Below are 19,902 nucleotides of genomic sequence, written 5' to 3'. Positions count from 1 at the left end.
GTTGACGTGTGACCCAGCCTCCTTTCAATAGGCCTTGGTTTAGGGAGTGGAACAGGCCTGACCTATGATTGGCTATCTGCCTGCTCAAAGGCGGTATCATCGTTTGTATTTTGCTTTTGTATTGTAGATTTGAAGTTCTGCAAAAAATGTCAATACAGTATTTTGTCCAGTTAATATTTGTTTAAACTCTCTGCTGTGTAAGTAAACATTGAATCAAGATAAAAGGGTCATGTATAAACTATGTATAAAGCTTTTAGCTGAGGAAGAGTTATGCATTTTCTTCTGTTTTGTAGTTATTTCATTCCTTGTCTGAGAATCTGATGATACTGGTCCAGTTCAGAAGCTTTTGGAAGAGATTTTTTTTCTGGTTTTAAGTTAAGTGAAAAGCTTTTTGTTTTAGGATATGTTTTAGTTTTTGTCCCTCAAAGCACTCTACTGGATTTTATTTGTGATTTCTCCACCAATGTCTTGAATGTATATGTTTTTTTCTTTGAATAAACCAGTTCATAAACTCTTTGTAATGCCTGTATTTGGAAACACTAATCTTTGATATTAGAATATTGTGTTATGAGGCTGTCAATAGAAACAATGGTATGATTATATAGAGGGATAGTGCAATGATCGTTTGTAATTCAAGATGCGTTTTGCAGAATAGCTGCACTGCTTTCCTGTAAATAAATCCTGCACATATCTGCCGACCGTCATCAGCTGTAGGTAACACACTATTGATAGGTACCTCATACAACCCCACTTCAAAACTCCCAAACTATCCCTTTAATGTTATCACAATTACTGGTGTTACTGTTAATGTACATATTATAATAACGATACCTATATACAGTTTAACTGAGCATTTTAATGTAGTGTCGCTGTTCCTTAAGGACTGTACTGCCAATTATATTAATAGAACTCAAGTAATAAAATTATTTAAATTATCGAAAGGACACACAGAACTTAGGATGGTTGATTTTTAATGTCACCACGCCAAGAAAATAAAAAATATTATTGAAGTATTGACAGTTTGTCTGGATTTGTGTTCTTTTCCTACTTGCTGGGGAAAACCATCAAAGGGCCAAGCGTCACAGTTCCACACGACGTGATATCTGAAAAATCAAAATGGTCATAGGAGAAGCATTTAGCTGGGACTTTAGAACAGAAATACCACAGGTTTACACTAGTTATGAAACTATATAGAAAGCATACCTTTAGTGAGCCGACGTCTCAGATTGGGAGAACTTTTGTCACAGGTGCTGTCACAACATCGACACACATCGCTCCCATCCACATTCATCCATCTGATGAGAAAGTTATACAGAATTATTCATAAAATCTTTATAATTTGAGTTTCAGCTTTAATATACTTGCAGTAGACATAATGTAGTCGCGGTTTGGCATAACATTTCATTCCCAGACTCGTAGTTCACAGTTTCTCTGCAGTTTCTCCATGTTTGCTTTCATAGTTTTAATTATTGTTAAGAGAAATGATGACTTATTCGGGTATAAAAAGTCTCAACTTGTTGTGTTAAATGTGTCTAAATTTGCAGTGCAGACTAAGATGTACACTGTAGTGTGTTAAGATTTTAAATTAAACAATGATTAAGGTTAGAGGGAATTAGAGAATTAATTAATTTGAGGGCATTTACATCAAAATCCATTGAGAAATTGTTGCCCTTTTTTTATACATATGCCCCATGGGTAATGTTAACAGCCTCAAAAACACTCTAAAGCTCAAAATAAGCCTATTAACTTCACATACTTTAAATCCTAAATGTCTGAGTACAAACAATGAAAAACACATCACAGGACGACAGATGTTTTAGACTTTAGGATACTGACGCCTGAGTAGTTCAGTCTGGGTTAAACTGAATTATAAATAAATGTTTCTAAACCTAAACCACTTAAAAAACTTTCCAAACCTGTAGAAAAGTTTTTTATAATAAATTAAGGAGCTACAATACTGTGCTGGAAAAATACAAACATGCTGCACATTCCTAAGGTCATGACAGGTGACACTCATTGCCCTTAAAGCCTATTTCTGTTTCGGTGTTGCATACGTAGTCAACAAACTTGTAGCGCCTATTTGAGGACAAGTAACCCTAAAAAGGACAGAAGTGTCAGTCAGACAAACAATGTGAGATATACGACTGTGAGCATGTACGCAAGGGTATAAATGTCACGAAACGGAGAGACTCGGGGCTCTCAGCCCTGAACATTTATGTTGATGGTTGTTTGCCCACTTGCAAGTGTTTATTAAACCTTTAAAAGACTCTCTCGATTTTCGAGTTCTTCTTTAAAATAAAAATCACCTTGAATGTACATAATTGCAGGCTTTGTTGACGGAGCTGCTCATCCACAGTTCAGAGGTTGCTTTCAGCTGGCAAGTGATAAATATCTAAAAAAAAAAAGAAAAAAGGAGGAGACCACAGAAATGTCATGATACAACCCCGGAGCATTTTTAAAAATGTTTTAAATCATGCAGTTTATAAAAGTGTCTCACTGAGTTCCTTGAGTCCTGGTGAAACAGGAAAGCATCGAGCTGCAGTCGAAGAGAAGAAGCCCTCGTTCTGGGTTTGAACAGTGCGTTTGATCCTTCCTCTTTTGCGTCAGCGAGGCACCTGGGAAAAGTAATTTTCAGTCAAAAGCCAACTTGTGGTTTCAGACTATACACTGAGCTACTCTTACCCGTGGTTTTCAATGAAGTAGTATCTAGGGACTGATGCTGCGTCGGGTGACAGAGTGGCGACACAGCTGTCGACGAAGAGTCGTCTTTGTCCTGAATCAGGACCAGAGTACGATGCCTCGAGGTGCAGGAGGTCTCCAGTGTAGAAGACTCTGGACAACATCTCTCTCGTCCAGTCATCTACACGTAGACACGGACATCACTGCATGCACACTTATCAAGAAAAACAAGTTAAAGAGTCCACACATACCCGTTATCAGCTTTAGAGAGAAAGCAGCTGTTGCAGGAGTAGAGAGGGCCGGAGGCGACCACTGAGCGTTATTACTGCTCACAAGGTGTGTCCTGTCCCAGGAAATCAAAGGGATAGTTTGGGAGTTTTGAAGTGGGGTTTTATGAGGTACTTATCCAGAGTCAGTGTATTACCTACAGTAGATGACGGTCGGCAGTTTGGAGAAACAGACAGGAGTTACTGCACAGAAGCAAAGCAATGTACTGCTGTGGACGGGGCCGGCAGCAAAACGTATTTTAGTCACCTAAAAGAAACGGCCACCTAAAAAATACAATATTTTTTCCGGTTTATCTTGGCGTGAGACAGTTATAGGCCTACAGTCGGGGAACTGTAATCTATGCTTTTGCAAAGGCAACCAGACTCCATCGAAAAAAACATTAATTTTACTTTCAGTGAAAACAAACATGGTGGACAACGGGCAGGAAGAATTAGCAAGTTTTTGCTCTACTTTGTACTGAAAATTCACAAAGTATGGATGGATGAGGTCATGGAGACACGTTAAATAAACACTTGCGTTGTAGCCACAAATCAACAAGTTGGTCCTCGATTTCTGAGCTCCATCTCACTATGACTTTATGCTTGGCGTTTAGCATTAGGTTGCCATGGCTGCCATGGCGGCGGTGGTTGTCCTTCCTTCTTCAGTCAGCTTGGTTCTCAGTTGGCTATCGTTCTTTCCCACGTGACTGCGTCATCGGCTGTCCTCAGGGTTCCCTGCACACAACAAGATATCCCATCGTCAACATTGAACATGTTTAATATTTATTGTTTGAGATCGATGCGGCCACGATGGACTTCTGAGCCAATCGGGTGATGTAAAAAACACTCTTAACATACCTCACAGCACAGGTACATCTGGAAAGATAATCTTTAGAACCATCAAAATGACGGGGCTTTCCTGACGATTTTCGGGAATCGGGCCCAAAACCGGCATGATTCTCGTTTCAGTAGTTCTGTGAGGTAAAATTTAAATCTTTTTCAATGGAGTCTGGTGGTTTTGGCGAGAGCTTAGATGGATGCAACGACTTCAGTTCCCCTCCGGAAAGGGCTGTCTGAAGGCAAGGTGCGACGCTGGAAATATTCTTAATATAGCGTACACTTAAACTGCTATTGATTTTTTTAAGGTGGGCCTTTCTTTTAGGTGCTAAATACGTTTTGCTGCCGGCCCCGTCCACGTTGCTTTGCTTCCGTGCGGTAACTCCTGTCTGCTTCTCCAAACTGGGCTTGTGCCGAATCTCACCTTTTATAGTGACAGGAAACAGGGACGACAGCACGGGTCACCCTTATAATGCCATGGTAACTGGCAGCTGGTGAGATTATCAGCTTGTTTGAGTAGATCACAGAGTCCTCAGATATCTAGAGATGAATATAAAAAAAAAAAAAAAAAAAAAAAAAAAAATCACATTAAAATCTTCTGAAAAACAGCAAGTCAAAACTTTAACTCAAACAGCCACAGATATATCCATCATCATCATTGTCTGTCAATCATCAACAACTTACAGTTAATTTGGAGCCACAGTCTTGCAGTGCAGCTTCAATGACGTATTCATGGTCACCAGCAGCAACAGCTCGGCACCGACTGCTCTGCGAGTGCTCGACTTCCCCTAAAAAAAGCTCCCCAGGTGACAAGATGCGTCCGTTGTTATACAGGTCAGCCTTTACCACAATAACCATGGACGCTTCGGTGCATCGTACACGGACCGGGGATCCGTCGTTGAATCGTGGTCCGCTGATGTTTTCTGCATCAGTTTTTAAAATGGCATATTTATATTCCCTTCCTTCAGCATCGATCATGGGTCCATCTTTCAAAGCTCGAATGGCATCTGCAACACCAAAAGCAAATGATAGGAGCAGTGCCAGAGAGGCTGAGCGACCTGCGATCTGCATCGTGCTCTTTTCTCACAACAACACAGCAAAGCCTCAATACAGTCAGTAAAGATGAGCAGGCTAATGGGAACTTAAAGAAATCAAGTTATACTGTATTTTAAATAAGATGCAGAAGGTTCAAACACTCAATGTCCAACACTTCCCAGTTCAGACCAATCACATCACATGGAGACGACAGCTGGAAGCAATTAACAATTAACTGAGAATTAAAGCTGCAGTCACGCTGAGATACAAGCCTGTGATTGGCCCACAAACCAGCCAATGGTGCGGCCAGAAACTTCTCATAGGGGCTGCAGTCGAAAAGAAAAGTGAAATGACCCGGAAGTATCTGAGTAGCAGTCATGATAAGAGCTGTTTGAATCCTCTAAATGTTAAGCAAAGGTGCTTCAATGCTTCCTTTCTTATCTCCTTTAGCAGAGGACACACTGGAGCATCCGTTACCAAAGGAAAGGAGAGAATGCCGTCCCACAATTCCTTGCGACACACTATTCTGCCGTTACAAAAACAAAAGATATGGCTATCTTGCATATTATATTCCAACAAGTCATGTTGATAAATATGAGTGACGGTGACGACCATTCTGTTTCACTTTATTTCTATTTATTTATTTTGAATATAAATAAATATTATGCCCGAAAAGGAGTAGGAAGAATTTAATGGCTCTAGTACTTCACCATAACTCAATATTTATCATACAAACGCTTGTGGTAGCCTGTAGGTTATTCCTTTTTTATTTTAATTGCAACCTTGGTAATGAAGTGATATTTTTCATCGGTTGTCCACATTAGGTCAAATAATTCTTTATTATATGTTGAGGACCTGTGGTATCGCTCGTTCAGACACCGCGGGTGAAGCAGTCTGTCACTGAAAGAGATATTTAAGAATGCACAGGGGAGGAAAGCAGCACCTTTTGTAGTCCATCTTCAGAACATTGTAGTTTTACCACTTCACTAAAACCCGTCCGATCATAATTACGGAGCTTATAGTGTGAGTGTAGTGTAAGATTCTCTTAAGTCCTTCTGAATTCTCCTTCACATCTTTCCTTGCCCTCATGACGTTTTCTATCGAGGTCAAGGAAAAGTGGTTAGGAAAAGACATTAGGCGTAATTAGATGTCATTTTTGGACCTTTCACGTTTTTACGTTACCTGAAGGCCACCGTAAATTCTCTACAAGCTTGTCTTTACAAGGGTGAACAGAGGGGTATTACAAATCTGGAATCTCACCGCTAGATGCCACTAAATCTTACACATAGGTCCTTTAAACATCATTGTTTTTCCCAAGATTTAAAGCTCTAGTCAGTAACTTTGAGCATTTATAAGTTATTTTTATGGTCACTATATCCCTGACATGGTGCCGTGTCCTCCTAATGGCATTTGCATGATTTTACAGCACCTCATGTCAGGATACAGCGAGTTTAAAATAACTTTATCATGTTTGCGCAAAGTTGCCGACTGCAGTTTTAATAATAATTTAATATTTTTTTGGAACTGACTAATTTTTTTCCAGGTGTGAGCTGCTGCAGGAAAAAAGGTGAGCATTAACAGCACAACATTTAAATAAAAAGAAAGCAAAGAAATAGTTTTAATAGTTTATTATCTTTTTGGGTCATTTTTATCTGGAAGGTCAGATTGTGTTGCATTTGACGGTTTGGTCACATCCACCGTTAACTGAGCAGTCGGGCTGATGTCGTCGAGGGCCGCCGTGCTGTTTTTGTCGAGCACCACCGCTGCCTTTGATTTCAAGCTGAGCTCAGGAGAAACCTTTTCTAGAGGTGCAGAAACTTTCTCAGCATCTCCGTCTGCAATTAGATAAACAAGTTTTTAAAATAATTTGCATCCCAAAGTTCCATTTTAAAAAAGTCTTTTCACATTTTAGATCGGTTCCACTATTGACATCTTTATTCTGCTTAGAAGAAAAAGTCAGACCCTCCATGTGGTCTAGTGTAGATGGTGAACCAGGAAGCGGCCCCTTCTTATGATCTAGAAATACAATTAATAGCATTAAGATCTTTTTGCCGAGCAGAAAATGTTTAATGGACAAAATAGGAGCCTAAAAAAAGACTCTAAATTAGCAGAGATAATCTTCTAATGATTTAAACTCTTACCAATTCTGTCTTTAACTCCACTTCTCCACCGGCTGCCGTACAGTGAAGGTCTGCTGATTTTATTGAGAACGGGAGGAAGCTCCTCCTCAGGTATAGGCCCACTCTTCTGCCTGGCTGGCAAGACCATCATCGGGCCCACTCTCGCCTCCTGTTCCCACACTAACAGATAAACAAGCATGATACATCGTTAGAGTTGCAAATCCAAAACCACGTGTGAAGCCGGACATTAATGTTGAATACTGAATTGCTCATCATGGAAACATCTGCAGCTAAGACCCCCATTATATAATAAGTTTCTATAAGAAACCCAACCTGTGTTGGTCTTCAGTCCGCTTCTCCACAAGGGTTCAGGTTCATCTGGTTTCCCAAACCCACGAGGACCAACCTTATCAGGGCTGCTGGGCTTACCGCGGGTTTGGTCAGCTTCATTTTGGCTTTGACAATACCCACATAAGTAGTCATTGCCATCAGCTGACCTCCATCTGAAAAGCAATGAAAACATTCAGCACACATTTCCAAGTTTACTGTGACACATTTCATACTGGATCTCTCACTTGCCTTCCATTTACAAAAGTGCACGCCTTATCTGGTGCCTCTGCATCATTTACTGGTACAGCGTGCAGGTGACATGTGATGTAGAGCTGTAAAAACAAACAGAAGTAAAACAAAGTACTGTGTATGTAATCACGACGTAAGTAGAGCCTCACCTCTCCTCTCTCTTCATTATGAAACCTAAAGGCGTCAATGACCAGGCGTAGCTTGTCATCTTGTGTCCTGGAGAAGTGGGACGTAGAACCTGGAAGCTGGGAGTCACCCAAGCACCTATATAAAGAAAAAAAAAGCTTGTGTTGGTAATCCTCTTTAAAAACATTTCTGGTTATATTTGTTGAAAATCTGTGGCTGTTACAGGATGTAATTCGGGCAAAATGAAATTATATGGCCTGCCCAGCCAATTTGACCATTAAATAGGTGTTATCAGTTACTATAAGCCCCATAGATGTGGGTCATTAGGGGCCTACTGCACCTACTACGTTGTGAAAGTAAAGAAATTAAACATGTTCCAACCTGTTGTAAAACTGAATGAAACATCACTTTTTGAACACAAACAAAAACATTTCTTTAGGTTTAGGCAACAAATCTACAATTTCTTTAGGTTTGGTCATTTTTTAATTCCAGCATACTCTTGCTAGTTTCTCAAGATTACCAACCCCTAACTTTAAGAAAACTATGCCAATTTAGTGTTGCACTTCTATAACATTGTCACTCAATGGACAGCAAGACTACATTACCCACAATGCAACTTGACCACCAACAGTTTGGGTAAAGAATGTATACTGCCAAGAAGTGAAAGTCAATTGTTCGTTCCATTGCAACATCAGCGCCCAGCGGCAAAGCTACAATTCCGCCATTTTGGACTGAAAACAAAAATAAATAAATAAAACGGCCGCCTAAAAAGTGCCGTACAAAAGTAAAACAAAATTACTTCTAATCTATTGTCATATTCTACCGGAATGACCTGTGTTAAACAATAAAATATTATAAATATAATAAGCGTTTTCAGTCCAAAATGGCAGCGTCTTTGCTTCCATTTTCTTTGGTATGGGTTGGAAATTCAGGCGAGTTATGCTAGTAGCTGCTAATCTGCTGTTCAATGCCAAAATGCAGTCATTCAAATTGAGTGAATCTGACTTGTTTTACGATATAAATTATGGCATTTGGGGAGAAAAAAAAAGTCTAGAAAGAACTAGAAAACAGGTAAAAAACTAAACTAATCAGTTAGCTGGAGTGTAATACTTGAGGCAATTTTTCAGACTTCACACAGCGCCACTAAAAGCTTTACACAATGCAGCAATACTTAAGACCTGTAAACAAACTAAGATGTACAACTGTTTCCACTTTATCATCAAGTTGCAGCCTTCCAAGTGTTTAAAGGGCTTACCCATTTTCAACAAAGACATATCTGGGAACGGAGTAGATGTCTGGTTGAAGTGTAGCCACACAGCTGCTCACAAACACTCGGAGCCCCATGTGATGTCCGACTCTGACCGAGGCTTCCATGCCGATGGGCTCACCGAGGTAAAACATGTTAGAGCTTCTTTCATGTTGCCAGTCATCTACACAAAAGTAGAAAAATAAAAAGGTAGTAAAATGCAAATAAACAAAACAAAAAAACACAACATGAGAAATGAACGAAACCCACTCGTCATAATTCTCAAGCCAAACTCTAAAGTTTCCACTGCAGCTTGGGTGGACATGAAGGGGATCCAGGTAGGCGAGAGGGAAGAACTGGACAAACTGTACTTCCTAAGAAACAGAAAACAAAACATTTTAAAAAGTGAGAATTAGTCCAGAGATCTTTAACCCCCTGAGACCCACGATCCTGACTGACTTTACTGTCTTTCAGAGGCTCTAGTAGGTTCAGTAGGGCTAGAGTGATGCTACAGATATCATATGAAACTAGAAAACCTAAGCCATCCATACCTACGAAGTCCTGCTACCATCGAGAAGGAGGCTAAATAACGCTCCAAAGTTATGCTAAATTTTAGTAGGAAAAACTGGCATGGCCATTTTCAAAGAGGTCCCTTGACCTCTGACCTCAAGATATGTGGATGAAAATGGGTTCTATGGGTACCCACGAGTCTCACCACCAAATCTGTGTAACAAATGGCATCAACCCAAAAATTGCTTCAACAATTTATGAGACATAATAGAGCATGAAGATGAACATTATATATTTATATCATAATGTTTTAAACCCTTATACACTTTAACAATTTATTTTAAATTGTTAATTACAAGAAAAAAGGGGTCTATTGTGCATCTCAGAGGGTTAAAAGATGAGCTTTAAAATACAGACCTTTCATAGTGACACTCGATTGGAATTACAGCTTCATCCATTCGAACCACCCCGTCTGGAGAGGCCTCAGGAGAGTAGATGAGGAGGTTTGTGTAGACCAGAGAGTCTTCGGTCATCTGTAGGGAGTAGATATGCTTAGAACTAGAAGTTATAATGTATAATAATAAGTGTATGAATTGCAGTAAATATACGGTTACCCAGTGTTTGGTGCCGCAGTCCACGAGTCCCACAATGATTCTGTACTCATCTCCTGCAGATGCTGTAGCTCCACAGTAATCACTGTGCTCCACGCCGAGGCGTAACTCATCAACATTAACAGGAGCTCCAACTCCAAACATGTCAGCTTTGATAACAATCTCCACCGAGTCTGGATGGCAGGTGACTCCAACAGTATTCACCTGCTCTCGTTCCTCAGCTGGAGCCTTCTGTTGCTCAGGGTGTTGAAAGCTCCCTGTGAACTGAGGCCTTTGAAATGAAGCATGCTGTGTATAATCTTTGGGTGGAAAAGCAAAAGATGACCCAACACAGAGTCCAACAAGGAGGTTAACCCAAAAACACAAGAACTCCATGTCAATGAAAAACACCAAACTGGTTCAGAAAGCAAACACCCTTCCTGTCTGACCCACTAAAGGCAGCACACCACATCAAACTTCTGTCAGCCTCATCAGAGTAGCACCGCACACCTGAGTCCAATCATCCACTAATCAGCTTAGAATTGGTTACACGCCCTCTTAGACTCAAGACAAAAGTTTCATTTATATCACATCAAGGGGGATGTCACCAGTATATGTTAAAAAAATCACTCATACTTGCTTCATTTCTTGTTTCTGTGGAAGTTTTAATTCAAAGTAAAACAATGTAATGCAATACAGATATGCAGCTCAAACATAAGGAAAAAGATGCTTCCACACAATTTACATGAAAGAATATCTAAAACTAAATTAAGACACGTTATAAAAATATAAATCAGTGATCAATTTGCTATTCTGTTCTTTACAAGTTCCATTTTGGCATGAACATGTCTAACAAAAGTGTTTTTCACAAGCAAATTTTTACACTGTCTAAAAATTAAAAAACTAATATATACAAAATAAAAATTTCATACTATAGTGTATCAAAAAAACTCATAGTATATTATGTAAAAAAATCATTGTACAATGTGTCGAAAAAAAGGCATAGTATAGTATGTCACAAAAAATGTTATGAAATAATCATAGTGTAATACATCTTAAAAGATTTTTCAACATACTATACTGTGACTTTTTTTTCCTTTTTTCGACATACTATACTATGACTTTTTCATTTGAAGTTAGCCCTCAAAACTCAGTGTTGCATAAGGACTGAACTCACAACCTCCAGTATTCCAACCAGTTATCGACCATACTGAGCAATCTGACCAAATACTCTGATGGAATGTTTCCTTTTCTATTTGACTTCTCTGTTTGAAGTTAGTCCTCAAAACTCAGTGTGTCACATAAGGATCGAACTCACAACCTCCAGTAATCCAACCAGTTATCTACCACTGTGAGCTATTTCACAAGACATTATATGGCATGATAACAAAAGAGTACAAAAAAGTCATAGTATGTCCAAAAAAGTGATAAAAAAGTCATAGTACACCTTTTTCAACAGACTATATTATGATTTTTTTATCACTTTTTTCATCATACTATACTATGACTTTTTTTTCATGAAATCTTTCAACATGACTTTTTTTCATGAAATTTTTCGACATGACTTTTTTTCATGAAATTTTTCAACATGACTTTTTTTCATGAAATATTTCGACATACCACACTAGGACTTTTTTTTCATGAAATATTTCGACATGACTTTTTTTCATGAAATTTTTCAACATGACTTTTTTCATGAAATTTTTCAACATGACTTTTTTTCATGAAATTTTTCAACATGACTTTTTTCATGAAATTTTTCAACATGACTTTTTTTATGAAATTTTTCAACATGACTTTTTTTCATGAATTTTTTCGACATACCATACTATGACTTTTTTTATGAAATTTTTCAACATGACTTTTTTATGAAATTTTTCGACATACTATACTATGACTTTTTTTAATGAAATTTTTCAACATGACTTTTTTCATGAAATTTTTCAACATGACTTTTTTTCATGAAATTTTTCGACATACCACACTAGGACTTTTTTTTCATGAAATTTTTCAACATGACTTTTTTTCATGAAATTTTTCAACATGACTTTTTTTCATGAAATTTTTCAACATGACTTTTTTTCATGAAATTTTTCGACATACCATACTAGGACTTTTTTTTCATGAAATTTTTCAACATGACTTTTTTTCATGAAATTTTTCAACATGACTTTTTTTCATGAAATTTTTCAACATGACTTTTTTTCATGAAATATTTCGACATACCATACTAGGACTTTTTTTATGAAATTTTTCAACATGACTTTTTTTCATGAAATTTTTCAACATGACTTTTTTCATGAAATTTTTCAACATGACTTTTTTTCATGAAATTTTTCAACATGACTTTTTTTCATGAAATTTTTCAACATGACTTTTTTCATGAAATTTTTCAACATGACTTTTTTTCATGAAATTTTTCAACATGACTTTTTTTCATGAAATATTTCGACATACCATACTAGGACTTTTTTTATGAAATTTTTCAACATGACTTTTTTTCATGAAATTTTTCAACATGACTTTTTTCATGAAATTTTTCAACATGACTTTTTTTCATGAAATTTTTCAACATGACTTTTTTTCATGAAATTTTTCAACATGACTTTTTTCATGAAATTTTTCAACATGACTTTTTTTCATGAAATTTTTCGACATACCATACTGACTTTTTTTCATGAAATTTTTCAACATGACTTTTTTTCATGAAATTTTTCGACATACTATACTATGACTTTTATTCGTAAACAATTTTGACATACTATATTATGACTTTTTTCATGAAATTTTTCATCATGACTTTTTTTCATGAAATTTTTCGACATATACTATGACTTTTTTAATGAAATTTTTCGACATACTATACTATGACTTTTTTTCATGAAATTTTTCAACATGACTTTTTTTCATGAAATTTTTCAACATGACTTTTTTTCATGAAATTTTTCAACATGACTTTTTTCATGAAATTTTTCAACATGACTTTTTTTCATGAAATTTTTCAGCATGACTTTTTTCATGAAATTTTTCAACATGACTTTTTTCATGAAATTTTTCAACATGACTTTTTTTCATGAAATTTTTCAACATGACTTTTTTCATGAAATTTTTCAACATGACTTTTTTTCATGAAATTTTTCAACATGACTTTTTTTCATGATATTTTTCAACATGACTTTTTTCATGAAATTTTTCAACATGACTTTTTTTCATGAAATTTTTCAACATGACTTTTTTTCATGATATTTTTCAACATGACTTTTTCATGAAATTTTTCAACATGACTTTTTTTCATGAAATTTTTCGACATGACTTTTTTCATGAATTTTTTCGACATACCATACTATGACTTTTTTTAATGAAATTTTTCAACATGACTTTTTATATGAAATTTTTCAACATGACTTTTTTATGAAATTTTTCGACATACTATACTATGACTTTTTTTCATGATATTTTTCAACATGACTTTTTTTCATGAAATTTTTCGACATATCATACTATGATTTTTTTAATGAAATTTTTCAACATGACTTTTTTCATGAAATTTTTCAACATGACTTTTTTTCATGAAATTTTTCAACATGACTTTTTTTCATGAAATTTTTCAACATGACTTTTTTCATGAAATTTTTCAACATGACTTTTTTTCATGAAATTTTTCGACATGACTTTTTTTCATGAAATTTTTCAACATGACTTTTTTCATGAAATTTTTCAACATGACTTTTTTTCATGAAATTTTTCAACATGACTTTTTTCATGAAATTTTTCAACATGACTTTTTTTCATGAAATTTTTCAACATGACTTTTTTTCATGAAATTTTTCGACATATCATACTATGATTTTTTTAATGAAATTTTTCAACATGACTTTTTTTCATGAAATTTTTCAACATGACTTTTTTTCATGAAATTTTTCAACATGACTTTTTTAATGAAATTTTTCAACATGACTTTTTTTCATGAAATTTTTCAACATGACTTTTTTCATGAAAATTTTCAACATGACTTTTTTTCATGAAATTTTTCAACATGACTTTTTTTATGAAATTTTTCAACATGACTTTTTTTCATGAAATTTTTCAACATGACTTTTTTCATGAAATTTTTCAACATGACTTTTTTTCATGAAATTTTTCAACATGACTTTTTTTCATGAAATTTTTCAACATGACTTTTTTTCATGAAATTTTTCGACATATCATACTATGATTTTTTTAATGAAATTTTTCAACATGACTTTTTTTCATGAAATTTTTCAACATGACTTTTTTTCATGAAATTTTTCAACATGACTTTTTTAATGAAATTTTTCAACATGACTTTTTTTCATGAAATTTTTCAACATGACTTTTTTCATGAAAATTTTCAACATGACTTTTTTTCATGAAATTTTTCGACATGACTTTTTTTCATGAAATTTTTCGACATACCATACTAGGACTTTTTTTCATGAAATTTTTCAACATGACTTTTTTTCATGAAATTTTTCAACATGACTTTTTTTCATGAAATTTTTCAACATGACTTTTTTCATGAAATTTTTCAACATGACTTTTTTTCATGAAATTTTTCAACATGACTTTTTTTCATGAAATTTTTCAACATGACTTTTTTTCATGAAATTTTTCAACATGACTTTTTTAATGAAATTTTTCAACATGACTTTTTTTCATGAAATTTTTCAACATGACTTTTTTCATGAAAATTTTCAACATGACTTTTTTTCATGAAATTTTTCGACATGACTTTTTTTCATGAAATTTTTCGACATACCATACTAGGACTTTTTTTCATGAAATTTTTCAACATGACTTTTTTTCATGAAATTTTTCAACATGACTTTTTTTCATGAAATTTTTCAACATGACTTTTTTCATGAAATTTTTCAACATGACTTTTTTTCATGAAATTTTTCAACATGACTTTTTTCATGAAATTTTTCAACATGACTTTTTTTCATGAAATTTTTCAACATGACTTTTTTTCATGAAATTTTTCAACATGACTTTTTTCATGAAATTTTTCAACATGACTTTTTCATGAAATTTTTCAACATGACTTTTTTCATGAAAATTTTCAACATGACTTTTTTTCATGAAATTTTTCAACATGACTTTTTTTCATGAAATTTTTCGACATACCATACTATGACTTTTTTTATGAAATTTTTCAACATGACTTTTTTATGAAATTTTTCGACATACCATACTAGGACTTTTTTTCATGAAATTTTTCAACATGACTTTTTTTCATGAAATTTTTCAACATGACTTTTTTCATGAAATTTTTCAACATGACTTTTTTTCATGAAATTTTTCAACATGACTTTTTTCATGAAATTTTTCAACATGACTTTTTTTCATGAAATTTTTCAACATGACTTTTTTTCATGAAATTTTTCAACATGACTTTTTTTCATGAAATTTTTCAACATGACTTTTTTCATGAAATTTTTCAACATGACTTTTTCATGAAATTTTTCAACATGACTTTTTTCATGAAAATTTTCAACATGACTTTTTTTCATGAAATTTTTCGACATGACTTTTTTATGAAATTTTTCGACATACTATACTATGACTTTTTTTCATGATATTTTTCAACATGACTTTTTTTCATGAAATTTTTCGACATACCATACTAGGACTTTTTTTCATGAAATTTTTCAACATGACTTTTTTCATGAAATTTTTCAACATGACTTTTTTTCATGAAATTTTTCAACATGACTTTTTTCATGAAATTTTTCAACATGACTTTTTTTCATGAAATTTTTCAACATGACTTTTTTTCATGAAAGTTTTCAACATGACTTTTTTTCATGAAATTTTTCAACATGACTTTTTTCATGAAATTTTTCAACATGACTTTTTCATGAAATTTTTCAACATGACTTTTTTTCATGAAATTTTTCGACATGACTTTTTTCATGAAATTTTTCAACATGACTTTTTTTCATGAAATTTTTCAACATGACTTTTTTCATGAAATTTTTCAACATGACTTTTTTTCATGAAATTTTTCGACATACCATACTATGACTTTTTTTCATGAAATTTTTCATCATGACTTTTTTTCATGAAATTTTTCGACATACTATACTATGACATTTTTTAATGAAATTTTTCAACATGACTTTTTTTCATGAAATTTTTCGACATACCACACTAGGACTTTTTTTTCATGAAATTTTTCAACATGACTTTTTTTCATGAAATTTTTCAACATGACTTTTTTTCATGAAATTTTTCAACATGACTTTTTTTCATGAAATTTTTCGACATACCATACTAGGACTTTTTTTTCATGAAATTTTTCAACATGACTTTTTTTCATGAAATTTTTCAACATGACTTTTTTTCATGAAATTTTTCAACATGACTTTTTTTCATGAAATATTTCGACATACCATACTAGGACTTTTTTTATGAAATTTTTCAACATGACTTTTTTTCATGAAATTTTTCAACATGACTTTTTTCATGAAATTTTTCAACATGACTTTTTTTCATGAAATTTTTCAACATGACTTTTTTTCATGAAATTTTTCAACATGACTTTTTTCATGAAATTTTTCAACATGACTTTTTTTCATGAAATTTTTCAACATGACTTTTTTTCATGAAATATTTCGACATACCATACTAGGACTTTTTTTATGAAATTTTTCAACATGACTTTTTTTCATGAAATTTTTCGACATACCATACTGACTTTTTTTCATGAAATTTTTCAACATGACTTTTTTTCATGAAATTTTTCGACATACTATACTATGACTTTTATTCGTAAACAATTTTGACATACTATATTATGACTTTTTTCATGAAATTTTTCATCATGACTTTTTTTCATGAAATTTTTCGACATATACTATGACTTTTTTAATGAAATTTTTCGACATACTATACTATGACTTTTTTTCATGAAATTTTTCAACATGACTTTTTTTCATGAAATTTTTCAACATGACTTTTTTTCATGAAATTTTTCAACATGACTTTTTTCATGAAATTTTTCAACATGACTTTTTTTCATGAAATTTTTCAGCATGACTTTTTTCATGAAATTTTTCAACATGACTTTTTTCATGAAATTTTTCAACATGACTTTTTTTCATGAAATTTTTCAACATGACTTTTTTCATGAAATTTTTCAACATGACTTTTTTTCATGAAATTTTTCAACATGACTTTTTTTCATGATATTTTTCAACATGACTTTTTTCATGAAATTTTTCAACATGACTTTTTTTCATGAAATTTTTCAACATGACTTTTTTTCATGATATTTTTCAACATGACTTTTTCATGAAATTTTTCAACATGACTTTTTTTCATGAAATTTTTCGACATGACTTTTTTCATGAATTTTTTCGACATACCATACTATGACTTTTTTTAATGAAATTTTTCAACATGACTTTTTATATGAAATTTTTCAACATGACTTTTTTATGAAATTTTTCGACATACTATACTATGACTTTTTTTCATGATATTTTTCAACATGACTTTTTTTCATGAAATTTTTCGACATATCATACTATGATTTTTTTAATGAAATTTTTCAACATGACTTTTTTCATGAAATTTTTCAACATGACTTTTTTTCATGAAATTTTTCAACATGACTTTTTTTCATGAAATTTTTCAACATGACTTTTTTCATGAAATTTTTCAACATGACTTTTTTTCATGAAATTTTTCGACATGACTTTTTTTCATGAAATTTTTCAACATGACTTTTTTCATGAAATTTTTCAACATGACTTTTTTTCATGAAATTTTTCAACATGACTTTTTTCATGAAATTTTTCAACATGACTTTTTTTCATGAAATTTTTCAACATGACTTTTTTTCATGAAATTTTTCGACATATCATACTATGATTTTTTTAATGAAATTTTTCAACATGACTTTTTTTCATGAAATTTTTCAACATGACTTTTTTTCATGAAATTTTTCAACATGACTTTTTTAATGAAATTTTTCAACATGACTTTTTTTCATGAAATTTTTCAACATGACTTTTTTCATGAAAATTTTCAACATGACTTTTTTTCATGAAATTTTTCAACATGACTTTTTTTCATGAAATTTTTCGACATACCATACTATGACTTTTTTTATGAAATTTTTCAACATGACTTTTTTTCATGAAATTTTTCAACATGACTTTTTTCATGAAATTTTTCAACATGACTTTTTTTCATGAAATTTTTCAACATGACTTTTTTTCATGAAATTTTTCAACATGACTTTTTTTCATGAAATTTTTCGACATATCATACTATGATTTTTTTAATGAAATTTTTCAACATGACTTTTTTTCATGAAATTTTTCAACATGACTTTTTTTCATGAAATTTTTCAACATGACTTTTTTAATGAAATTTTTCAACATGACTTTTTTTCATGAAATTTTTCAACATGACTTTTTTCATGAAAATTTTCAACATGACTTTTTTTCATGAAATTTTTCGACATGACTTTTTTTCATGAAATTTTTCGACATGACTTTTTTTCATGAAATTTTTCAACATGACTTTTTTTCATGAAATTTTTCAACATGACTTTTTTCATGAAATTTTTCAACATGACTTTTTTTCATGAAATTTTTCAACATGACTTTTTTTCATGAAATTTTTCAACATGACTTTTTTTCATGAAATTTTTCAACATGACTTTTTTTCATGAAATTTTTCAACATGACTTTTTTCATGAAATTTTTCAACATGACTTTTTCATGAAATTTTTCAACATGACTTTTTTCATGAAAAATTTCAACATGACTTTTTTTCATGAAATTTTTCAACATGACTTTTTTTCATGAAATTTTTCGACATACCATACTATGACTTTTTTTATGAAATTTTTCAACATGACTTTTTTATGAAATTTTTCGACATACCATACTAGGACTTTTTTTCATGAAATTTTTCAACATGACTTTTTTTCATGAAATTTTTCAACATGACTTTTTTCATGAAATTTTTCAACATGACTTTTTTTCATGAAATTTTTCAACATGACTTTTTTCATGAAATTTTTCAACATGACTTTTTTTCATGAAATTTTTCAACATGACTTTTTTTCATGAAATTTTTCAACATGACTTTTTTTCATGAAATTTTTCAACATGACTTTTTTCATGAAATTTTTCAACATGACTTTTTCATGAAATTTTTCAACATGACTTTTTTCATGAAAATTTTCAACATGACTTTTTTTCATGAAATTTTTCGACATGACTTTTTTATGAAATTTTTCGACATACTATACTATGACTTTTTTTCATGATATTTTTCAACATGACTTTTTTTCATGAAATTTTTCGACATACCATACTAGGACTTTTTTTCATGAAATTTTTCAACATGACTTTTTTCATGAAATTTTTCAACATGACTTTTTTTCATGAAATTTTTCAACATGACTTTTTTCATGAAATTTTTCAACATGACTTTTTTTCATGAAATTTTTCAACATGACTTTTTTTCATGAAAGTTTTCAACATGACTTTTTTTCATGAAATTTTTCAACATGACTTTTTTCATGAAATTTTTCAACATGACTTTTTCATGAAATTTTTCAACATGACTTTTTTTCATGAAATTTTTCGACATGACTTTTTTCATGAAATTTTTCAACATGACTTTTTTTCATGAAATTTTTCAACATGACTTTTTTCATGAAATTTTTCAAAATGACTTTTTTTCATGAAATTTTTCGACATACCATACTATGACTTTTTTTCATGAAATTTTTCATCATGACTTTTTTTCATGAAATTTTTCGACATACTATACTATGACATTTTTTAATGAAATTTTTCAACATGACTTTTTTTCATGAAATTTTTCGACATATACTATGACGTTTTTTCATGAAATTTTTCGACATA

The 19,902-nt window shown here is 32.2% G+C and overlaps 2 protein-coding genes across 2 annotated transcripts; both read right to left on the bottom strand.

Annotated features, from left to right (window-relative positions):
• Window positions 1-954: 954 nt before the first annotated feature.
• LOC119502573 (zona pellucida sperm-binding protein 3-like) lies at window positions 955-5,026 on the bottom strand. The gene is made up of 8 exons (XM_037793639.1): window positions 4,467-5,026; window positions 4,207-4,322; window positions 2,931-3,022; window positions 2,683-2,860; window positions 2,498-2,615; window positions 2,307-2,392; window positions 1,204-1,295; window positions 955-1,103 (listed from the first exon to the last, which is right to left on the bottom strand). The coding sequence occupies exons 1-8, from the start codon at window positions 4,851-4,853 to the stop codon at window positions 1,045-1,047; spliced, it is 1,128 nt and encodes a 375-aa protein (XP_037649567.1). The 5' UTR covers window positions 4,854-5,026; the 3' UTR covers window positions 955-1,044.
• A 1,413-nt stretch (window positions 5,027-6,439) lies between these two features.
• Window positions 6,440-10,495, bottom strand: LOC119502572 (zona pellucida sperm-binding protein 3-like). The gene is made up of 10 exons (XM_037793638.1): window positions 10,013-10,495; window positions 9,816-9,931; window positions 9,159-9,262; window positions 8,898-9,072; window positions 7,666-7,780; window positions 7,517-7,599; window positions 7,271-7,440; window positions 6,959-7,117; window positions 6,723-6,833; window positions 6,440-6,652 (listed from the first exon to the last, which is right to left on the bottom strand). The coding sequence occupies exons 1-10, from the start codon at window positions 10,382-10,384 to the stop codon at window positions 6,447-6,449; spliced, it is 1,611 nt and encodes a 536-aa protein (XP_037649566.1). The 5' UTR covers window positions 10,385-10,495; the 3' UTR covers window positions 6,440-6,446.
• Window positions 10,496-19,902: the final 9,407 nt, after the last annotated feature.

The sequence above is a fragment of the Sebastes umbrosus genome, chromosome 14 (genome assembly GCF_015220745.1).
Source record: "Sebastes umbrosus isolate fSebUmb1 chromosome 14, fSebUmb1.pri, whole genome shotgun sequence".
Lineage (NCBI taxonomy): Eukaryota > Metazoa > Chordata > Actinopteri > Perciformes > Sebastidae > Sebastes > Sebastes umbrosus.
This window is presented reverse-complemented; position numbering and strand designations above follow the sequence as displayed.

Bases quoted from the DNA above. Each gene is read 5' to 3' on its own strand.
- LOC119502573 (XM_037793639.1), bottom strand. From the start codon at position 4,853: ATGCAGATCGCAGGTCGCTCAGCCTCTCTGGCACTGCTCCTATCATTT. The intron at 3,023-4,206 runs GTGAGATTCGGC...TTCCTGGGACAG, and splicing joins GTTTCCTGTCACTATAAAAG to GACACACCTTGTGAGCAGTA. The intron at 2,393-2,497 runs GTGAGACACTTT...TTTTTTTTTTAG, and splicing joins ACCAGGACTCAAGGAACTCA to ATATTTATCACTTGCCAGCT.
- LOC119502572 (XM_037793638.1), bottom strand. From the start codon at position 10,384: ATGGAGTTCTTGTGTTTTTGGGTTAACCTCCTTGTTGGACTCTGTGTT. The intron at 7,781-8,897 runs GTAAGCCCTTTA...TTCTTTATATAG, and splicing joins TATGTCTTTGTTGAAAATGG to GTGCTTGGGTGACTCCCAGC. The intron at 7,118-7,270 runs GTTGGGTTTCTT...TTTATCTGTTAG, and splicing joins CGGACTGAAGACCAACACAG to TGTGGGAACAGGAGGCGAGA.